Source organism: Cupressus sempervirens, chromosome 4, assembly GCF_028749045.1.
Source record: "Cupressus sempervirens isolate cs-2001-9-10 chromosome 4, ASM2874904v1, whole genome shotgun sequence".
In the NCBI taxonomy this organism is placed as follows: domain Eukaryota; kingdom Viridiplantae; phylum Streptophyta; class Pinopsida; order Cupressales; family Cupressaceae; genus Cupressus; species Cupressus sempervirens.
The window spans coordinates 167,160,484-167,181,948 of record NC_143121.1 but is presented as its reverse complement, the minus strand read 5'-3'; the positions used below and the strand labels follow the sequence as shown (position 1 = coordinate 167,181,948).

General features: G+C 35.5%; 1 protein-coding gene across 1 annotated transcript; it reads right to left on the bottom strand.

Annotated features, from left to right (window-relative positions):
* Positions 1-922: 922 nt before the first annotated feature.
* On the bottom strand, positions 923-19,225 carry LOC149560511 (putative cellulose synthase A catalytic subunit 2 [UDP-forming]). The gene is made up of 15 exons (XM_089824705.1): positions 18,443-19,225; positions 17,204-17,360; positions 7,928-8,123; positions 7,544-7,755; positions 7,047-7,158; positions 6,735-6,933; positions 4,771-5,037; positions 4,268-4,613; positions 4,019-4,156; positions 3,725-3,850; positions 3,409-3,621; positions 3,061-3,307; positions 2,759-2,955; positions 2,301-2,651; positions 923-2,199 (listed from the first exon to the last, which is right to left on the bottom strand). Exons 2-15 carry the CDS (start codon positions 17,279-17,281, stop codon positions 1,615-1,617), a joined length of 3,267 nt encoding a protein of 1,088 aa, XP_089680831.1. The 5' UTR covers positions 17,282-17,360; positions 18,443-19,225; the 3' UTR covers positions 923-1,614.
* Between the last annotated feature and the right edge of the window lie 2,240 nt (positions 19,226-21,465).

The following is a 21,465-nucleotide window of genomic DNA, read 5'->3' as shown; positions in this document are numbered from 1 at the left end:
TAAACACCTTTTGACAATCCATCCACCTCATGTTGAGTGAAGTGTTTAATTTTATGCACAATCCACCTCATGTTGAGTGAAGTGTTTAATTTTATGCACAACTTGGACTGATATAGAAGATAATAGTACTGACACATCCTAAGTCAGAGATTAACAGATTATTGCAAACTTTGGTACCGCATGAATTTCTTGATCTAATTGTGAGAAACACATTAAATAAGACAGTTTTTACTTTAAAGAAATGGCTAATCAACTTAATGTTTGCACCTGACATTTTTAACATTTATTAATTAAATTAAAAATACAATCGTTAAGTCTAAGATTTTCAATTTTATTAATAAATGTTGTAAAATTCAGGTGCGAACATTCGCTACATAGCCATTTACTCACTTTAGCCGGCATCTTCGCACGGTTGCGGCACGCAGTGACTGGTGACGCTTCTGTATCTATGGTTCAATGGAATTGCAAGCAGCTTTCAAGCATTTTGGTGTGAAACGAACAGACACAACTATACAAATCAGAATGTCAAAGACGATGCGTCTTTTTTCAGTGAATAGATGGAACATGAAAAAAAAATCAAGTTTTACAGGTAAAATGTCGGCATCTGAGATGAAGTCAAAACTCGAAAAACTGCGGTAATGATAAAAAAACACCACCAGAATCAAACGCAAACAATAATAAAGAATAAATGGTACAAATCTCAACCATAGTTATTAATTCGGTTGTTCGTTGTGATATAGACTTAAAAAGTATATGTCATATTACTCAGTTTAAGTAGGGTTAAAATTCATCAATTATTCTAGGTCACATGAGTAAGCTTCATGCAATTCTAATTTTCGTAAAGAGTAACAATAACAAATTAGGCCAATTATTGTTACAAAGAATCCTACCGAGAAGAGACAATAAATGGCACGCCAACAACTAAATAACACTGCACGATGCTTATATTAGATAGCTTCCAAATAACTGAGATTTCTCGTAAATAGGCAGATTTTCTTCACTTATGGAGAACAGATGCAATCATATTTCTCAATCGAGCCATTGTCCACAGTTATAATCAGATCAGCCCAAAACAACTCTGATCAGATGCCTGGAATTCCTGAGACACCAATATAGTGAATAATCTATAGCTCCACATATTTTGACAATGTCTCTTATCTTTAATTAGTACTACTCGGATCACTGCATGATGAGGCAACCATCAAGAAAAATGACCCAGTGTATCAATCAAAAATTCGAAAATTCTCTCCAAAAAGCAATGTATCCCTTCACCTTGTGATGAGATGAAAAAAAATCTGAACTAGCTGAAACAACCACATAACTACAGAGCTTCCTTGGTCCTTGATCATTAAAAAAATTGGCTGTAAGTATCCCCAATTGATTACATTGAAGGATAAATCTTTGAAGCAAAGCAAATCAATTTGCAAATAAACACTCTTGATCAAAAGAGTCTGCTATGTAAGCTATCTGTAGCAATTAATGCTGCACAATTGGAAGTCGGGCTCTTTTACCCTAGTTATCGAAGGGATATAGATCAAGAATGCACATAAGGAGATCTCCAAAGCAGGCAAAGTACTTCACGTTCTTCACCGCTACATGCAGGCGAACAGCTACTCAGCAATTGATGCCACACTGTTGTAAATCTGGTCCTTTTATCTTAGTTGTGAAAGGGTCTATCCGAATCCATAACAAGGAGAAAATAGATGCAAGAAGAAGTGACCAGACAATAACAATAGTTGGTGTACGGTTCTGGCGACCCATCAAACCCTTCAGGAAAGGATAGAGATGTACAATCACCCAAAAAGCGAAAAATAATTTCCCAAAAAGAGGACCCCACGATTGATAACCCGTGCTGATAGCATAAGACACACCAGCAACTACACCTACAATGTTGATTATAAGCAAGGTAGTGGGAGGAATGAGAAGAATGCTCCATTTAAACATGTACAGCTCTGCAAAGTCGCCTTCTTCATCTCCAGATTTTGAAGTAACGGTGAAGTTTGTATTATAACCAGCAAGGACTTTCAGCAATCCTTGAATCACTGCCATTAAATGAGCAGAAACACCTCCAATAACCCAAAATTGCTCATTCCTCCACCATTCATCAATGCCAACCCCACTCCAACGCATCTCTAGTATCCCAGTTGCAAAAATTGAAAGGAAAAGTGAAATGAACCACACACTTGCAAATGTGCTGATCTGCATGTCAACAATAAGAGAAAAATAATAAGTCCAAAAATGTCTATAACGAACTAGAACAAAGAGATTGCAGGATGCCATTTGAAAGATTTAAAATATACCTCAGGGATAATGAATTTATTTGTGAGCAAACAAATTGCTGGGAGAGTACAGTATGCAATAAGAGCAATAGAGGTGAGAGGATAAACAGTTGTGTTTATATATGCCAGCCTTTCCAACCATTTGAGTCTTCCACTATACCCATACCAAATAGGGCAATGCCTGCTGAGAAGAATTTCGACTGAACCAAGGGCCCACCGAAGAACTTGGTTCAGACGATCTGAAAGATTGATTGGTGCAGACCCTTTGAATGCAGGACGTTGCGGCATACAATATATTGATCGCCACCCTCGAGCATGCATTTTGAACCCAGTTAAAATGTCTTCTGTGACTGAACCATATATCCAACCAAGCTGCATATGAAATACAAATCCAACTTCTTAGAATCTAAATAAGAAGTTGAGCAATGTAATCAACCTGAAATATGATTACTAATCGAGGCTTTCCAATTTAACAGTACCTCTCTTCCCCAATCTGTCTTGTCTTCATATCCACAACTGATAACATGGATGGCTTCTTTCAATAAATCAGCAGGAGTCACAGACTCTGGCACACCACCATTCTCCATTAGAGTAGAATCAAGAAAAACAGATGATTGGCCAAACTTTTTCTCCAAGTTGATATGATCCAGCAGCAAGGATTTTTCATCATCATACCCTGCATGAGACGAAAACACACAGGTAGGAATAAAGGGCATTGAAGGGAAGGAAATAGAGAAACAAATCAGACAGTCAGTTGCTCAAGAAGATGTCACAAAGTTACCTTCCATCCCCTCTTCTATATCATCCAGGGTAAATATGGGTACAGTGGAATCAATCTGCCTATCCACCTTTTTGTCATCATCTTGCTTGTTTAATTTTTTGCTTTTCTTTCTAGGTCCACAACATAATGAGTTAAAGACCTTGCTTTTGCGAGGAGGTTCAAAACCATACAGTGCTTTTCTGTTGAAAAAACATCCCGTTCCCACATAAACAGGCCCCTGAAGCCCGTCTAAACCTTTCAAATTTATCTGCAAACAAAACACAAATTTAATTTCTAGAAAACATAAAAATGTCTACTGAAAATACAAGAAATCAAAGGGGAATCCACATCAATATATTGAACACTCACATCAAAGAACACTGTGTTGTGATTCGCATATCGATCATGTCTGTCAATCCCATCAAACCTTTGAGGGAACTGAACATAACAAACTTTCTTCCCTAGGTTAGGATCCATCAAAAAACACATGGCCTCACGAATTGCCTTGCTGTTGTTTATGTAGTGATCACAGTCCAGATTCAGCAAAAAAGGCCCATTTGTTAGAACTGCAGAAACACGGACCTGGATACAGATAACAGGAGACAAAAATTTACTAGGACTGAAAGATACTAATACACAAATAAGGAAAAATGCAGTTTCACGCTAGTCTTAAAATATCACATACCAAAGAATTCATTGCCCCAGCTTTCTTGTGATGTTCAAAGCCAGGTCTTTTCTCACGAGAAACATAAACAAGTCGAGGTAGTTCATTGCCATCAGTATCAAGCCCGCCACTGTGACCTAGGAATACCTTCAAGGCAAAAGCACACCAAAACTTCAAATTAGATGGGAAAGCAAGAAATACTGGCCCTATATGTTCCATTTTATACAAATCTGCTAACAAAGAGGGAAGATTAAAATATAATGGAGACCAACAGAAAATGTGATTACAAGACTCTTAGGATAACAAATGAACAACCTGTATCATCCCAGGATGATCTCGAGTATTATTTCCAGGCCAAGGAGTCCCATCTTGCATAATCCAGCCTTCTTCAGGAACCTTCTGAGCTTTTGCAACAAGTGCATTGACTCGAACCTTAAATTCTTCATATTCTCTCTAGAATTGATTAGTAAACATAAAGTCAGCATAATTGAGCACTGAAAGAGAAGAAGGCCAGCATTGAAGCGACTTGAACTGGCTTTGATTTAACAATATGGTGCCTATTACCTTCATTGCTCTGCGCTCTTTTACAAAGCTGGGCTGCACTTTATCCTTCAAATAATCTATCTTTTGAGTGAAGTACCATTCTGGAGCCCGAGGTTCAATATCAAATTTTTTACAAAACGGCACCCATTTCCTTGCAAATTCTGAAGTTTCAGAAAGAGCCTCAAAGGTCAACATTGCAGCTCCATCATCAGAGACATAACATGAAACTTTATCCACTGGATAATCCACAGAAAGAATCGACAAAATAGTATTTGCCGTGACTAAAGGAGGCTCCTTTAAAGGGTCAACTGTGCTCACAAATATATCGATGCCAGCTAACTGAGATATCTCCCCTTCTCTATCATATCTGTTTTTACAAACATGTATAAGTTAAGCACTTGCATACAAATTCATAGAAACATGATTGTTGTTTTCAAAAAAAGATTACACTGGAAATCCTGTAGAAAACTGAACAGCACTAGCAACTTAGTGGGAAAATATATAATTGCACATGATAGCCTTACCTCAGACAAAGTCTTTCCAGATATGTTTCCCTGTTGATAGGTAGCCATTTAGGAAACTGATCAAGAATCCATGATATGGCAAACCAAATCTCACAGATCACTGAAACGAACCAGAGTGCATAAGCATTGCGAACAGGATTCAATATCCGGTAGCGGAAGAAAAAACACAAGACCACAAGTCGTATGACAATGATCATCCTATACGGATTAATCTTGGCAGAAGGGATAGGTATCTTTCTCGAGAGAGGCTGCCGTGCTTCCTCTAGCCTGGAAAAATCACAGCATGGAAATAAGATAAAAAGTTTAGTCAAAAACAACTACTTGATGAAGTCCATTGTTGTAGTATCAAGAACAATTCTGTCATAAAACAAGAATATACATGGTTAGCTATGGAAAAAGGTCAAAATTCTGTTTTGAGAACATTTCAGCATTACAAAAGAATAGCATACCATGAGTTTGTTAGTTTACAGTGTACACTAAGATAAGCATGCATTGCATGAACCAAGTACAGAACAGAAGACTAATAAAAATAAGTGATTGGTCACTATTCTATATGGAGAAATAGAGATGTGCTATTATTTGCTCAACTATTGCAGACACACCATCTTGCATCTTCTGGTTGTTAGGAGGGAAGTTTCCAGACACTTGAAGTGTCTGGAGACACATGAAATTCTGGAAGCTTATCGTTTTTTAGGCCCACTTTGAGTGATACATCATATCTACATCAACTTGAAGAATTTTATTGACTGTTCCCATTTGCCACATAGAGAGTTCTGTTGTTGTAAAAAGGATGGCTGAAGCAGCTTAGATGGACAATTATGTCAAGGAATAGGTCTGAAGGGACTGTAGATGGTAGACTTGGTGTAGAATGCTGTAGACATTGTAAGACCAAATTCAGTATTCAATGTTCATAACAAAATTCATGCAGCCATAAATGGTTCTAATAATATTACAGAAGTTCAAACTCAATCTTCATGACAGGATTCATGCATCAGGAAATGTCTTTTAATATATCCCAAAGTTTCCAATGACTAAACACGAGTGATTGCTCAGTGCTGGTTGGGAAGAGGCAAAAATTACTTTCAAATAAGCAATGCCAAGGCTTCATGAACATTCAAGTCTTCAATATAGATCTGAAAGCCTCAATGTGATTATTTATCCAAAACGATCTTCGTATAGAATTATCAAAAGTTTCTCAAGAGGTTTGGACAATACCATCAATCACTGACTATCTACCATCCAGGCTTGTGAGCACTAGCACTGTCAAAATAAGTTTATTAAATAGAGGAGGAATGACACAGCATCTAAATTGGGGTTGAACTTTGAAAGGCTATTCTCCATGATACTGAATATAATGAATTGTGATCTAAAGCACTATAAACCTGATGGATCCATTTAGCTATGCCAAAAAGGTTGCAGCTGTTCTAAACAACAAATAAGAATCTGTCATTTTGTCCTTAACAATTTCTTGCAACAACCTTTGCATTAAGGAAAACTTTTGTAAATTATAGTCTCAATTAAAATCAAATAGGCATTATCACATTTCATTAGCCAAAACTTGTTCAGGAAAGGGAAAATCTATTTGATTTGAGAACTAAAACATTGTATTTATGATCATGAAACCTTGGAGTTGGAATTATTTTTTAATTAAACTCAGTGCTACTAACGCCTTTCATCGAATATGGTGTAACTCACTGCGAAGAATTGTGCAAAACAGCTTCCATCAATTTAAAATAATCTATGTATTATAACTGAAAGCACATATGCAGTCAAAAAGAAGTGAATTCAAAGTAGAAATAAAATGAAAGGTTTGTTTTTAAAAAAAAGTAAACTTAAAGAACATGAACAGCAATAACGGCATGCATCATTTGAAAATGGTGACTAATAATTGACATTCATTTGATAAGAAAAGCACTTCTCCTTGAATTAGCGAAAATCTAAATAACATGATTTTACAATCATACATTTGCATGTCTTCCCGATCAGGGACACTATCATCTACATATCCATCTTTTTCTTCAGATGAATACTGAGTTCCGTTGGTCACTTGGATTGCATTTTTATCCTGTTTTGCCTTCCAGCTATCTACTCTCTCTTTCCATGCAACACTTCCAACTCTATAGGATTTGGAGTCTTTTGTGGGCTCCACAACCCTCACTGGGACTGTTAAAATCAATTATAAATATACTTTTAGCAATTGTAACCCAAATAAATGTAAAAGAAAAATAACATCATTAAAAAAAATTGAAAGATCTAGCAACAATTTATTTCAGTACCAGTTTGTGAAGGATCAACAAAAGGTAGTGGATGTACACGTTTTCCACTGCCACTACCAGGGGGTGGAGCAGTATGATGCTCTGGAGTAACTGCAGGTAACTCACCAGAAACCTGCCCAGAGTCTAAACATATTTAGAGATGACTAGCAAGAGAGAGGTAATGTCAAATATTGAACTGCTTATTGATTACAAATATCTTGTTCATATGAGGGTCAACTGAAGACCAATACAAGCTCCTTACGAGAAAACACACTAGAAATAACCTATTGAAGACCCAAGAGTCACTACGTAGAATTCTACTTTCTATTTAAAAGTCAGTTATGATAGACCAATAGTCACAACTTAAAATTGCACTTTCAATTTCCCTATTGGGAAAACTGATTATAGGTCTCCACAATGAATACCCAACATTTTAACCTATTAAGCTCAATGCAATGGACTAATGTCAAGTATTAATATATTTTCATCCATGGTAGTTCAAGATAGAACCTCCCTACCTCTTTTCCACTGATTAAAGGAGACTGAGAAAGCTTCTCACTTGAAGAGTCAGATGGGCCAACATCTTCTCCACGCCCATAAGCCATTTGCCAGTGCAACATTGCTTCTGCAATATGTTGTTTCTCGTTCCTATTAAAGTGATTGTGGCTGAACTCATCATCCAAATCATCTTCACCCTCTTCTTCATCATCACCAGCCACTTGGGGACTGCCTGGATAGCCAATATAAGAACAAGACCATTGTAGTTTCTAGTTTAATTCCAAGAAAAAACAGATGTAAATATTTTCAAAGATAAAAATAAGATGCATGTATGACAAACATCAAATATTCATAATTGATAGTTTTTCTAGGTTTCTAAATAATAAGCCAAAAAATCTACCGACCTTTGTGCCGCTTATATCGAGTCTTGCATTGAGGACACAACTTACTTCCCTCTTTGCGCTCATATTCATAGCATGGCCTGCATACTGGATATGCACACTCATTGCAAGCCACAAAGAGCTCCCCATCTACTGTTATGCCCACATCATCTAAACATATTTGGCAAATATGGCCACCCATGTTCTGAAGAGGCTTCGGCTGCAAAGAACAAAGAGATATCAGTAAATGTGAGAAAACACATTTCATCAAATGGCAAAATTGCAACAGATATTAGAAACATTAATATAATTTCTTTCTTTTTTTCACTACAAGATAATTTTTTCCTCATTACAATCAATTAGAAGATAAACTTAAATGTTGGAGAAAGCCCATCCTATTAAACAATAATTCATAAACAAGCAAGAGACAGCAAAGTTGACCATATGACCAGTAGCTAAAAGGATTGCACAGAGTGGTAGAACCTCATGTTGCATCCTCCTTAAGACAAATAGATGATAAATGAGGTCAAAGAAAACATTCTACACATATGAATGTCAATGTCTGTACAGTCATACCATACATTCGACAGACAGAGCATCATCAAATGGTAGAAGGCAAGACATTAGCAGCATTTTCAGAGGCGATGAAGAAAGTTCCCTGGCTGCCATCAATTAGAGAAAAACCACAAAGCATAAGAAAGCGCATCCTATCAAATAGTGAACAAAGGAAGATACAGAATGTTTGGACTTGAGAATGGTGGCTAAAATGATTGCACCAAGCAGTAGTACTGTCACAGCAATTAAATCCCCCTTAGTACACATAGATGAAGTGTAGAAATACATTTTTTTACCATCCACTGCACAGACAATCCATCAACCAATGGTTGGTTATTTGAACTTGCACAGCAGCTCTTCAAAAAGAGCAGCTATGTTTCCAAAGAAAATCAAGAGATTCAATTTGAGAGCCAAAACCCCCTTTGTATCCTCTGTGAATAATACTATAAAAATAGATATTTGGTGCAGTTAATTAAGCTTTTAAGAGAGAAGTCCAAATAGAACATATGGAAACAGCCTCAATCAGGTACATGAATGGTTTGATCTTTCCTAAAATTGGTCCAAGCATATGAAGCAGGAGATTGAGATGGCAAAGAGGATGTCATTTATACAAGAAAAGGTGAAAGGAAGGTACAAAGGGAGAGTTGTAGGCCACTGCAAGAGAAAGACAAAAAAAGTCCAGAAGTATGGAATGTGTGAACTACTTAAAAGACATACACTGCATACGCAATTTAAAATTTAATATAAACAACTGAAATTGGGATATAGGAGGTGGTTTATTAAGGTTAGGTAGTAGTGGTAATGCCCTCTTTCACCTATTTTTGAGCTTTACATTTAAAGAGAATGGTTGTACAATAGAACATCAAAGTCCAAATCAGAAAACTGCATTAGAGATGCAGACAAACAATGGAGCCTTCTGACAGCAACAGCCCTCTCCATACACTTGTAATACTAGAGACACACACATACCTTAGTTAAATTGATCTGAGGAGTTTCTGAATAAATTCAATGGGATTTAACCTTAGTTACCAGATTCGTGCCCTAGAGGCCGGATCCGGATTCATGCATGGATCTGTGGAGATCCGAGCAGGATCCTTGTTTTATGAATCCGAACGAATCCATTGTGTAAAACAAGGATCCTGCCCAGATCTGCACAGATCCAGGCACGAATCCTCAAGGATCCAGCGCAAATCCTCAAGGATCGGCAGGTTTAAGTGGGTCTAAGTTATTTAATATGACTTTTTTAAATTTTTTTTTGCTTTCTAGTCCTAAAATGACCCTTTTATGCATCATATATACTAAAATCTGAGAGAAATATGCATAATATAATACACACACACACACACACACACACACACACAGATATATATTCACGAATCCTCCACAAATCCTAATAAGGCAAAAAAAAATCGTCCCGAATCGGTAACTAAGGATTTAATACACTTCTTTTTACATCAATGGAGTGTGGATCCATAGATCTCTATCCATGCAAGGGCCAAACTACTATATGTAAGGCTGGGGTCCCATTAAAGGAGGCTTCCTAAAACATAGATCTGGAGCCACTTGCTATTATTCAGGAAAATTTTTAAAAGCTAGCAGTCTCATGAATTATGTGGTCTAGTTCAGCTTAAAAATTTAAGGAAGCTGGTGGTCTCATAAAAATAATAACTTTTGTCTTCTATATTTTGTGAATAAAAATAAGTAAAAAATCAGTTTCCATCTAAAATGATTTTTTAACAAAAATCTGAAATTAAAATGCTTTAACAAGTGGGAAAAAGCATTCCTAAGCTGATGGGCCAATTTCTAAACCCACACCTTTTCACTTGCTTGCGAAAAAGTAGGGGCTCCAATTTTTGAAGAGTAGATTCCAAACAATCCCCCAAAAAAATTAAATCTTGTTCATAGGACCACCCTCTTCCTAAAAAATAGAGCTTAAGCCCCCCTCATGTGACCCCTGCCTAAGTCATATACAAGTCTTGAATACAAATGCCACCATATCCAATTAGCTTACGCAAAAAGAGTATAGAGTCTAATCATATCATGATTGTATGTCCATTAGATTACGGGAGTTTGAAGTTTGCACCAAAAGTCTTATTGGATAAAATTGAGGCTTCCATCTAAATTATTCTAATTCCTGAAGACCAAGCAAGCTCTTGATTTTATTATCTATCACAACAAAATAGTTTGCATCCACATTGAAAATTTCAATGTCTTATTGAGTGTGTGGCTCCAAAATTGAAAAGGGATGAGGCCTGGATTGTGCCCCAGGGGAATTTGGCGGAATGGATACCTCTTAGTCCTTGGCTCTTAGCCAAAGAGGTTTCAACTGTAAGGCTCGTGCTCCCGTAGCAAGTAGCTACAAATATTTTGTAGAGGACCTCCATCAAAAAAAATAAAAATCCAAGTCTTAGATGCCTTGCAAATATTCCATGATCTCTTCTCATTCAATCTAGGATTACGTGTGGGGCTGTTGTAATCTCAATTACTGAACACAAATTCCTCTTTGGTATAACTTAACAGCTTGGCTCAATAAAGGATTATCTTTAAGATTTGTTTCCTTACTCTATACTATGATATGGACATGATGGATATTTCTATGGCTATATGTCACAATTGTCTTACTTATAAAGCACAGCTCCGAGTTATCAACATTAGATAGTTGAGTAAAACAAAATTAATCTCACGAAACTCTTAAGAAGTTCCAATTCTACCAAGTATTCAAGTTTTAATTCACCAAAGAAAATTATTTATGTTGAAAGACCATATTCTTTTATAACAAATAGCATGACTAAGGACTTAAGAATTACAAAAAATAAAGTGCATACATTTTTGGTAACCTTAGTTGGGGTATTACAAATATGTTAATTATTGGTGGATGTCTTTTCAATATTTTCTTTATAATACTATAATCAAATACAGCATAAGAGAAATAAATGTCGCTTGTGCAAGACTTTTGATCCTTAGGTAGTTTTACAATAAAAAAGTATTTTGAAGATTGAAATCTTGATTGAAACATTGTTTGAAGGAATCATGATCACTTCATGGCAGCCCACACAAACAAATCATAGGTTTCTTAACGATTGTTCTAGACATTAAGGAGCAAATTACTATTATTTTCAAGGAAATGAGTTTGTTGGCTAGTGGTATTATCAAGGGATAAAGTTGTGGACCTTGTGCAATTGGCCTCTTTAGATTTTAGGATGCTTTCAGCCTACCAAAGATCTCAACATTTTGCAAGCTTGGAGCCTGATATAAAAGTGAACTGTACGCCAAAGGAAAGAAAGGGCATAAGCCTAGAAAAGAAAAAGGTAATGGAGGAGACTGCAAATGGAGATTAGGCTTCTCTTCATAGATTTCTTTTTGAGAAGAGCTTTAAGTATTTGTTTGGGGGTGATGGTATTAATATCAGGGTAGAGATGGCATAAGGGAAAAAAAACAGAATCACACTCTTACTTCTACACTTGTAAATGGCGATATCTCCTCTCCTGTATACCAAGACATCATTTACACCCTGTCTTCTACTAAGAATCAAGGGACAAGGAAATTAAAAGCTAAGAGATTCTGAATGGAGGCCAAGAAGACCCACAATTTATGTTCATAATGGAATATGGAAGCTCTCCTTTCACATAAGGGAGGGACTATTATTAGCAACTTCTATTTGCACGTCTCTAATTTTTATTAGCCTCTTTGGTAGGCAGCCATTCGTAGTTTTGTTTTTCTTTGTTTCTCCTAGCCTCACTAAGCAAAAATTATAATATTGTATAAAAGATTTTCCCTTATTGATTGTTTCAAGATTTATTACTCATGGGAAAAGGTCCCAACAACCCTCTCACCTTACTGAGCAAAATAAAAAATAAGAAACATATTTTAGAGAGAAGCAAAATACTGTTACAATGAAGCCTCCAGAGATTATGATAAGCCATCAGTAGCTAAATATGATCATCTTATGGACAAAGACTGCTAAGTATTCAGAGATTACAAAGGATTCAAATTGTTTAGATAAATATGTGAACCACCCATTACAAATTGTATTAAAAAAACCTAAAAACCCAAAGAAGAGACATATGTAAAGCAGTATCTTCTCTATTTGCTGCTATATTTCCCACATAGAGAATGTTCCCAAATATTTAAGTCCTAAGAAAGTTTCAAGTGGCATCACCAATGGAGTGATCAGTACAATCTAAAGCCTTATATGCAAACTGTCAAAGATCAATTCAAGCAGCATTTGTACGATACAAAGTCTTGGCAGAAAAATGTGTCATTGATGTTGCTCGGAATTCACATGTTTAGAACAAGTTAGTACCTAGACAAATCCCTCTTGTCAACATTTTAAGAGATGAAAATACGCAGAGATTAACTGCAGTTTATAACAAACATTTATAAGAATCAAATTGACAGAGTTAATTGCAATTAAAAAATTTTATTAATAATATCTTCTTTTATTCAAGTACAAATCTTTTGTTCAGGATTCACCCAGGTTTTTCTTAAATATGCCAAACTTGCATTCCCATGGATCCCCAAGCATGCAGATTTGTCTCAGGTATGAACCCTAGAAGTAGCCAAGAGGAACCAGACCTGGACCTATACCCAGACCAGTTTGAGGTAGGTGTGTCCCCAGAAATGAGCAAACCCGATAAAATAGCTTCCAATGACAAGCTTTAATTGGTCATACCTTAAGAACTTCTGTTCCTTTTATTCAATATGGAAATCTAGTGCAAGCATTATAGATGTGGGGCAGCTTGGCTTTGACTGGGACAGTTGAAGTACCCACTTAGAGGCTCATGTGTGCAGTCAAGTGTGTGCTTTGGTCACTGTATTGAGGACATTGCCTCTTATATCAATATTTCTAGCTTTAGGTCCTCGAGTGCAGGATAAGTTTGAGTTGAGTTCCCATCCAAAGGATGTTTTCGACACAAAATAAACTATCAAACTGGCTTCAAGATTATTTTGGATGCCTTATTTAGAAGATTAGAAAGATGTAGATATAATATTTCCTTTTAAATTTTTAAAATCTTACTGGCTTTTTTCTAAGTTACCAGATTCTCTCCAGAAACCCTCAAAGTCTGGTTCAATTCTGTCCAAAGTCTGGTCCTTGTCAAATTCTTGCCAAATTCTCCTAAAGAGTCACAGATTCGCTGCAAATTCTGTCAGAGGAATCTAGGCAGAATTCAGAGCGAATTTTGAAGAATTTGCTGCCCAGCAGCCAAACCCGAGCTGAATCTGATCTCAAAACAAACTGTTTTTACTTTTTTAAAGGTTTTTTTTGCCTAATTTGGTTTATTCGATCCTCCCAACCCTAAAAGTGACCACTAAAAAGGCCAAAAATATGGTTTATATGTCATTTATGCATTTGTGAGTGAAAATGAAAACTTGCTTATAGAGGAAATCCAAATTGACAATTGGTGAAGTCCAAATTGATGATTATAGAGGAATTTCTTTAAAAAAAATGATATATTCTTTGAATCCAGGGCTTCAAATCTGAATCTCAACTTTTGATTTAGCTTGGTTAGAAATCCTTTAGCCAATATTAAAAAAGTCAGAGAACTGCACTTATCTTTTGATGATTCCTTTCATTCTCAAACTGTTCCTTGATATGGAAATATGTCCCATGCATGCAACCAAGCAAGTGTATGTGTTGTATGTATTGCTAAATGATGCAATTAGTATCCTATTATATTGAAACATAGATATGATGGTGTATTTTCCTATGTTGCTTTACTATTAGCAAAGTGCTTTATGGGCTTATTTGTTCTTGCATACACACACACACATATTTTTTTTTTAAAGATATGTTTTGGTAGGGACGGGACGAACCCAAAACGAATCCAAACCCAACCCAAAAAATATTTGGACAAATTTCAAACCCGCATCCGTACCAAAATCCGAACCGGCAACTTAGGCTTTTTTCATTGAGCTTGTGATGCATTAAGTTTCTTTTGACTACTGTCTCTCTCTTGGTTACATGTGTCAGTCAATTTCTGGTTTTTTATCTTATTGAAATGGTTGCAAACAAATTTGTTGACATTTTGCCTTTTCTTATTTAATTATTTGCAGAATTTACACATTTTTCTTTTGAGAACTTTTGGCCTTGTTCTATGTAATTCCTTTGCAACCACCTTGTGCCTTCGGAAACAAGTGTCGGTATGTTTTTTTTGGAACCATGTGTGTACTTTTTCTTAAGCGGACATTAGACAGGTCTTGCCAAAATTATATTGTTTCCTTGCAAGTCTGCCAGTTTTTTGTACTTCTTTGCTCTTTTATGTGAAGCTTTTCTATTTTATATGCCTATCTCTTCCTGTACTGCTTGTCCTACACCATGGCCTTTCAAAGCTATTGAGTTTTTGTACTTCTTCCTAATTGAGACATATAATTTTCCTGAAGCATTGAGTGACAATGTGCATGCAGTAAATGATACCTAACACAATAATAGAATAAAAATCACTTCTTGCTAAAAGGTCGAGTGAGGCCAACATTGGGACAACACATTGAGATGTTTCAAATAAGGACTTGCAAGCAGAGAATCTACTGAAAGAAACAACTGTATTTCCTTCACTACATTGCAACAATGACAATGTGTAAACTGACGTGGAGCCTGCTTTTCCCATGCAACAACAAGCCAGTAGAATGTATGTTAACTGGAGGCCCAGGATGATTGGGATAGTTTTGAAATGAGCCAATTGACAACAATAGTAATTGCTATAACCAACAAGAAAAAGCTAAAAGATAAGTAGGATACCTCTGTGTAGAGATCAAAAACACCTCTTGTTGATCTCTTCATAATACCAATCCTAAGGAAGAAGCAATGCAACAAGGAACACGAGGATGTCTTCTCCAAGGTTTAATGCGGCTAGGAGAAATAGTTTCAAAAAAACATGCAGAAAGGACAGAGGCCCTTCTATGTGAAAAAGACAAAGGGAAGTAAATTGCAAATGAAGATGGGTTGAAGATGGTGACCAAATCCATCTCAAACCTTGGTGAACTTTCGTAAATATGAGTTTTAACATGGACCTGACACTGCAAGTTTCATATAGAGTATAGAAAGTTGGATACTGATATCCCTGGGGATACGTACAGACTACGATGAACAATGGCAGTTGTGGGAGAGCTTGAGGAGAAACTTAGGGATAAAGGTCCTCCTAGCAAGAGAAACCAGCTCGAAGGAAACCAAGATGAGCAATATGTTTTGTCCATATTTCATTTTAAGAGTTGATTTGGTTTGATTTGTCTCCAATGTAATAAAGAAGAAAATATTACCTTACGAGCTATTCAATTTATCCATTTCAAAGGTAGACCTTTTTCTAAATTATGTTACAGTTGAAGTTTGACAAGCTTGTGGCCCATTTTAAGATAAAGGTATTTAGCAATTATCACAAAATTATGCTCAAAATTAATAATAAATTGGAATGATCAACATCAACATGGAGCATATAGCTATTATAATAGAGTCAGCAATTGTAAAATTTTAATGCACAGTTGGATGATGCCACAACACCAATTGCAAGGGTATTTCATACATGGTTAGATGATATCAAGCTGCTGAATTATCACTTTTGACGTCTGTAGCAATACCACAAATTATAGAGAAACCAGATTATTTGTATCAAATATGATCAATACACGAATTACAACCCAACTTAGCTATCACAGCAATGGTTAATGGAATTAGCATCTAATGGTCAGTTGAATTTACTTTTACTTAGATTCAGGGGTTTGCCAATGCAAACAGTGTGTTTGAATTGGTCTGCTAACTCTACATCATCAAAAAAGTTTAGAAGATTTGGGTCCAACCATTTTATTGAGAAAGAAAGAAAACGTTTAAAATATTCGAGTAATTATCGATTGAATTGATTGAGATTATTTGATCTATCTAATTTGATTTACAATCTTGAAACATCAACATATAATAAAGTTTATTTGCCAAATAAAAATTAAAAATAGGATCAATATATAATTATTACAAAATTATATATAAATTATAAATGTAGGACTAAATTAAATTTTGTTTGTGGCATCAAGGTCATAATTTATTCATTTCAAAGAAACTTGTGGATGTAAAGGATAACTAATATTGATTAGATTCCATGGCCAATGCCAAAAATTAGTTCTAATCATTTCAAATCTTCTCACGCTGATAATGTCATTTATCTAATTCATAATGCCACACCACTGATAGACACAAACATCATTTTGCACATACCATTTATTAGATGGGCATAGACATCCAGAAGTACAAGCACGAGATTAGAAAAAAAATGATATCAATCTATATTCTCCATAAATATGATTAAGTTATTATCCCATATTCCAGTGAGTAATATTTCACTTGTTTCTTTCATTTACTATTTTTTCATTCTTTGAAACCTATCTAAATGGGCTTACATAGATCAGTTCTACATTCTTCTTTTCTTCTTTCACTTTATGGAGATTGTTTTTATGTCTATATAGCTAGGCTTGTCTGTTTTCGCTGGCTGTTCGTGGTGCTGTTATATTGCATCTAGACTATTAATCTCGGCTACTTTTTTGTACTCTGGGATTAGGGCATTTCATTTCTTATATAATCAAAACATAAATCATTCTCATACTGGGAATAGCATGTTTCATTTTTTTCTCCTTTTTGTTTATGTTTGTTTCAACTAAATAAGGAATTACCAATCAAATCATGAGAAAGAGTTCTGAAGCTCATCAGATAATTATCTATATCAAAATGTTACAATAAAAATTGTATGTACTTGTGTGATTGCATACCTCAGCATCTTGATGTCGAATATAAACAAGCTCATTCCTCTTATGAGAACCTGCCACCATGCCTGATCTAGCCTCCATTTTCACAACACACTGTCCAATTCCTTTAAACGAGCGTTGCAAATATAAGAAGAACCACACACCAAACTGTCCGTTACACCTAAAAGGAAATACATAAAAAGTAATTCACCAACAAAAATCACAGAATAACACATCATGGCTGCAAATAGCAGCATATTAAACAGAGCTCAAACTTCTCAATAACCTGTAATGAGAAGGAACTCAAAAACAAACAACTCGAGACAAGGCTATGACAATATCCATCAGAAGATCAGTTTAAATTGAAAGAACAAGAATAAAAACTAACTCAAACATCTGTTGCACCTAGCGATCCCAGCACAGGATAAACACAACATTTCGATAAAAAATCATTTAGCATAGCAAATCTATGGATAAAGAGTGGCGTACAAGAGTAGAAAAAGCACATAATGACTAAAATGATGTGCCAAAACCAAAAGATCCTCTTTATAAATATGGAACACCATCCCCAAGGTAGCACTAAAAAATTACCAAATTAGACAGAGCACCCTGCAATCACACTGATGAACAGAGTTTTTCTCAAATTTTAGATGGTTTAAAAGCAAAAAACTCAATATATGTTCCTTTTTAACACTCCCATAACACCATCACTGATTTAATTTAACAAACTGGCTAAGAACGTGCAAGGGGTATGAAGAACATAGCATGCTGTAAAAAGGCACAAAATGAGACTCACCCAGTTCAGACGAAATCAGATGTAGCACAGGTAAAATAGGCTTCAGTCGTTGTTTAATGTAGTCTGATAATCTGTATATTCTATATAATGGAAGCAGCATAAAGAGTGAAATATTCGATCATAGAACATCCTAACTAAAATGACATTTGATCCAGATATACGGATATCTTCTGGAGAGGTAAGAATTAAAAGTTTAGGGGAATTTTTAACATGATTGATTAAAACAATTCCTGCATTCAGAAGTGAGCGACGGTATCTCAAATTTCAGCTCTGATGCAGCAGCGGCGCTTAGTGTTCCATAGACCATGAGGCCTTGTGTGCATAATTGTGTAGAGTTCGTTTCGTAACTTTAAAAAACAAATAACATAAGCGGATAAATAACAATACTACAGGCAGGAGACCCTAACACATATCAAAAGAGCTTCAAAAGGAAAAGAAAAAAAAAAAACTCGAGAGTTAAGGCATACCTGATTGATTTTCCGTGAACCAGCACAACAATTGCAATATCTTCCAATCAAATACACTCAAATGGGCATGTGGCAGATTTTTTATTATTGTTTATCGGCCTTAAAATCTGGTGAAATGAATCCTATTCCACATCAAAACTGTTTACTGCCTTCTGTTCTTGAAATCTGATTAACTAAATCCTAACCCACATCAAAAAGCTCCCGCTTACTGCATTTGGGAAACGAATTCTAATAACATCAATCCTAACCAACATCAAAAGCCTCCACTAACTACTTCTGATTGTTGAAATCTAATGCGATGAATACTAACCCACATCAAAACAGGACAATTCCAAGCATAATCCACATCAAACCATCCAATATCTCTGCATCTGAAAATCGAAGCAATACGGGATACGCCGAGAGTTAACAAAGCAAACGAAAATCTGACCTAAAAACAATGTATCAAATCTTTAGAGTGCATGCTCAAATGATCATTTGAAATCCTTGCAGCTCTACAAAAAACGCCATTGGTTTTTCATGCTCGAAAACTTGGCTCAAGGATACTTGTTGGAGAAGAAACCAGCCCAATAGTGAGCACCTCAAGTGTCACAGTAACGATTGCAATGTACTTTTCTTTTATGCAAAAACTGTGCATAAATTTTCAATGTTTATTATTTTTCGGAGCAGTTTCAAACTGTGTTACCCAATTTTACGAAGAGAGAATTTGAATTCCCAGGTCATTTCCATCGCTTTCAACAAATTCCCCATTTCGCGGGCCCAACACTCCCAACAAATAAAAATGCACTTTACTGTACAACACGACATCCAAATCTTTTCCCCGAAATTTCCGGTGGCCAAAAAATTATGTTTTCAAAAACTTTGTTGCATCGTTTGCCGTTAGCCCGCAAAGACAGGCGTTTCCGGCGGGTATTTTTTGCCGGCAGTTGGCTTGATAACGCGGAGTTCACGCGATAAAATGGCCAGGAAAATATAAAGTTCGTTATAGAGGAGGAAACACGTGGCAATACATTATAATTTATTGTAAGAGGGAGTTTTTTATTAATAATTTTAAAGTTTAACTGCTGGATTATATAGATTTTTTAAAAACGGCTACTCTACCTTAAAAACATTCAAGAGCGCGTAAGATTATCCACCCATGACCGTTCATTATATTATCATTATTATTATTATATTTATTGTTTTCTTCACAATTGGATCATGTGATGCGATAACTAAGGGAAGATTTAAATTTATTTTTTAAATTGTTTTATAAATATGTTGGGCACGTCATGTTCACAAAGTTTTTCATTTATAAGGAAATTCAATTGAAAATATTTCATTGCTACATATGAGTGAAACGAATAAGCGTATTTATGATTTTTAATGGGGATACGACACTACGGAAAAGAGAAAGGCCAAGGGAAAATGGATTTCATCATCTCTCTTTAGTTTTATCATACTAAAACCGAAATGCCCCAACTCGAAGACAATGAAATTATATTCTTAGCCCAACAACTTAGATTCCACATAATGAATCTACAAATTTATATGCTTTAGAGAAACATCTCGCCACGTACAATAGTTTAGAATTTAGTCACTTCCAGCCCAAGTCCTAATTCTAAGATGTAGAAGTTTGTGTATGTTTTAGTGTAATATATTTCTATTAAAACTGTAATATTTTCTTTATTAGTCTCTCTCGTAAGGTAGAAGATTAAAGTTCTCAAATATCATTGATCCTCTACATTGTGTCTCTTTCATTTATCTTTTATTTAAAACAATTTTCTTATTAAAATAAATTTTTCATTTTTATTTCTATTTTTTCATTGGGTGGAACTATTATTCCTGGTAGTATTTTTCTTTTTTTCATTCAAAAATTAGCAGAAAAGTGCTACAAGCATGGCATTTTGCATGAAACTACAGTTGTTTGACATAAAATTACAACTGTTGGCATCTTTTCTAACATCTCTTCCAGACAAATGTCAAGGAGTCTTCTTCTGCTTTTTATGGTTAGTCTTTTTTTCATTTTTTTTTTGTTTCGGTATTTTCCAAAATGTGCAGTAAAGATTTTGCGAACTATATCGTGGACTAGAATTTTTTTTTAATTACAAGTTCACATTTCTATTCTATTATTTTTCAAAGTTTACATATTTCGATAATTAAATTTTGGGTCATCAAATATGCTCACCTTTCTCAAGATTGCTCGTCTTCATTTTTTATCAGCATTGTTGTCGATATTTTATAATTTACGTAGCATGTTCAAGCACGTGGTTTACATCCCTCTTGCTCTTAAATATTTATAATGATTTTATTTTGGCGTTATTTCTCCTAGATCATCCTTCTGACATCTTAGGAGATCAAACCCTAAAATATCTAGTAGGATTAAAAAAAATCAAATCTCCACTCAAAGCTAATGGCTTTATCTATCACAACTTCGACAGTTAAGTTGCGGCACAACATAAATGTAGTTTTGCTCTTGAGGTGCAAGAACCCCAATTCTCATTCTACATACACTATTAGGAATATGATATTGATGAGGAGGGATTCATATTTTTCAGGTTAGCCTATCCACTAAGGCACTCAAGGCTCTTCTATGGCCTTGTTCGGGTCTTATCTTCACCCTACCTATAAGGGAATACTTCTCCTATTCCCCTACTTCACCAATCCACTCCCACCAACTTGTAACTCTTCATTAACTCAAAGGTTAAGCTTCACTCCTTGTCTTGAATCCTACCATAGGATGAACCAAGACATTCACCAAGCTTCCATGGCATGTAGGGGTTCCATTCTTATGCTTTCAATGATTTTTCAAGGTGCTTGATGAGGTTTGAGTCATTAGTTTGTAGATGATCTCAAGAATCCTTATTTAGGAGGGCTACTAGGGCTAGTAGCAATTAGACCTCCTAACTAAGTTTTTGGTCTCCAACTTCACACTCTTCCAAAGGAGTTTCTAAACAAATATCAGTTTCCAATGCCCTTTTCAAAGTACTTCAAGATTCACTTGGTTTTGGTTCACCATGGTGTTCGTACAATGCTAAACCATA

Excerpts from the sequence above, each read along its gene's own strand:
- LOC149560511 (XM_089824705.1), bottom strand. The coding sequence starts at position 17,281 with ATGGAGGCTAGATCAGGCATGGTGGCAGGTTCTCATAAGAGGAATGAG. Across the intron at positions 7,756-7,927 it reads TCGATATAAGCGGCACAAAG|GCAGTCCCCAAGTGGCTGGT; the intron begins GTCGGTAGATTT and ends TTGGCTATCCAG. Across the intron at positions 2,200-2,300 it reads ATAAATTCATTATCCCTGAG|ATCAGCACATTTGCAAGTGT; the intron begins GTATATTTTAAA and ends GTTGACATGCAG.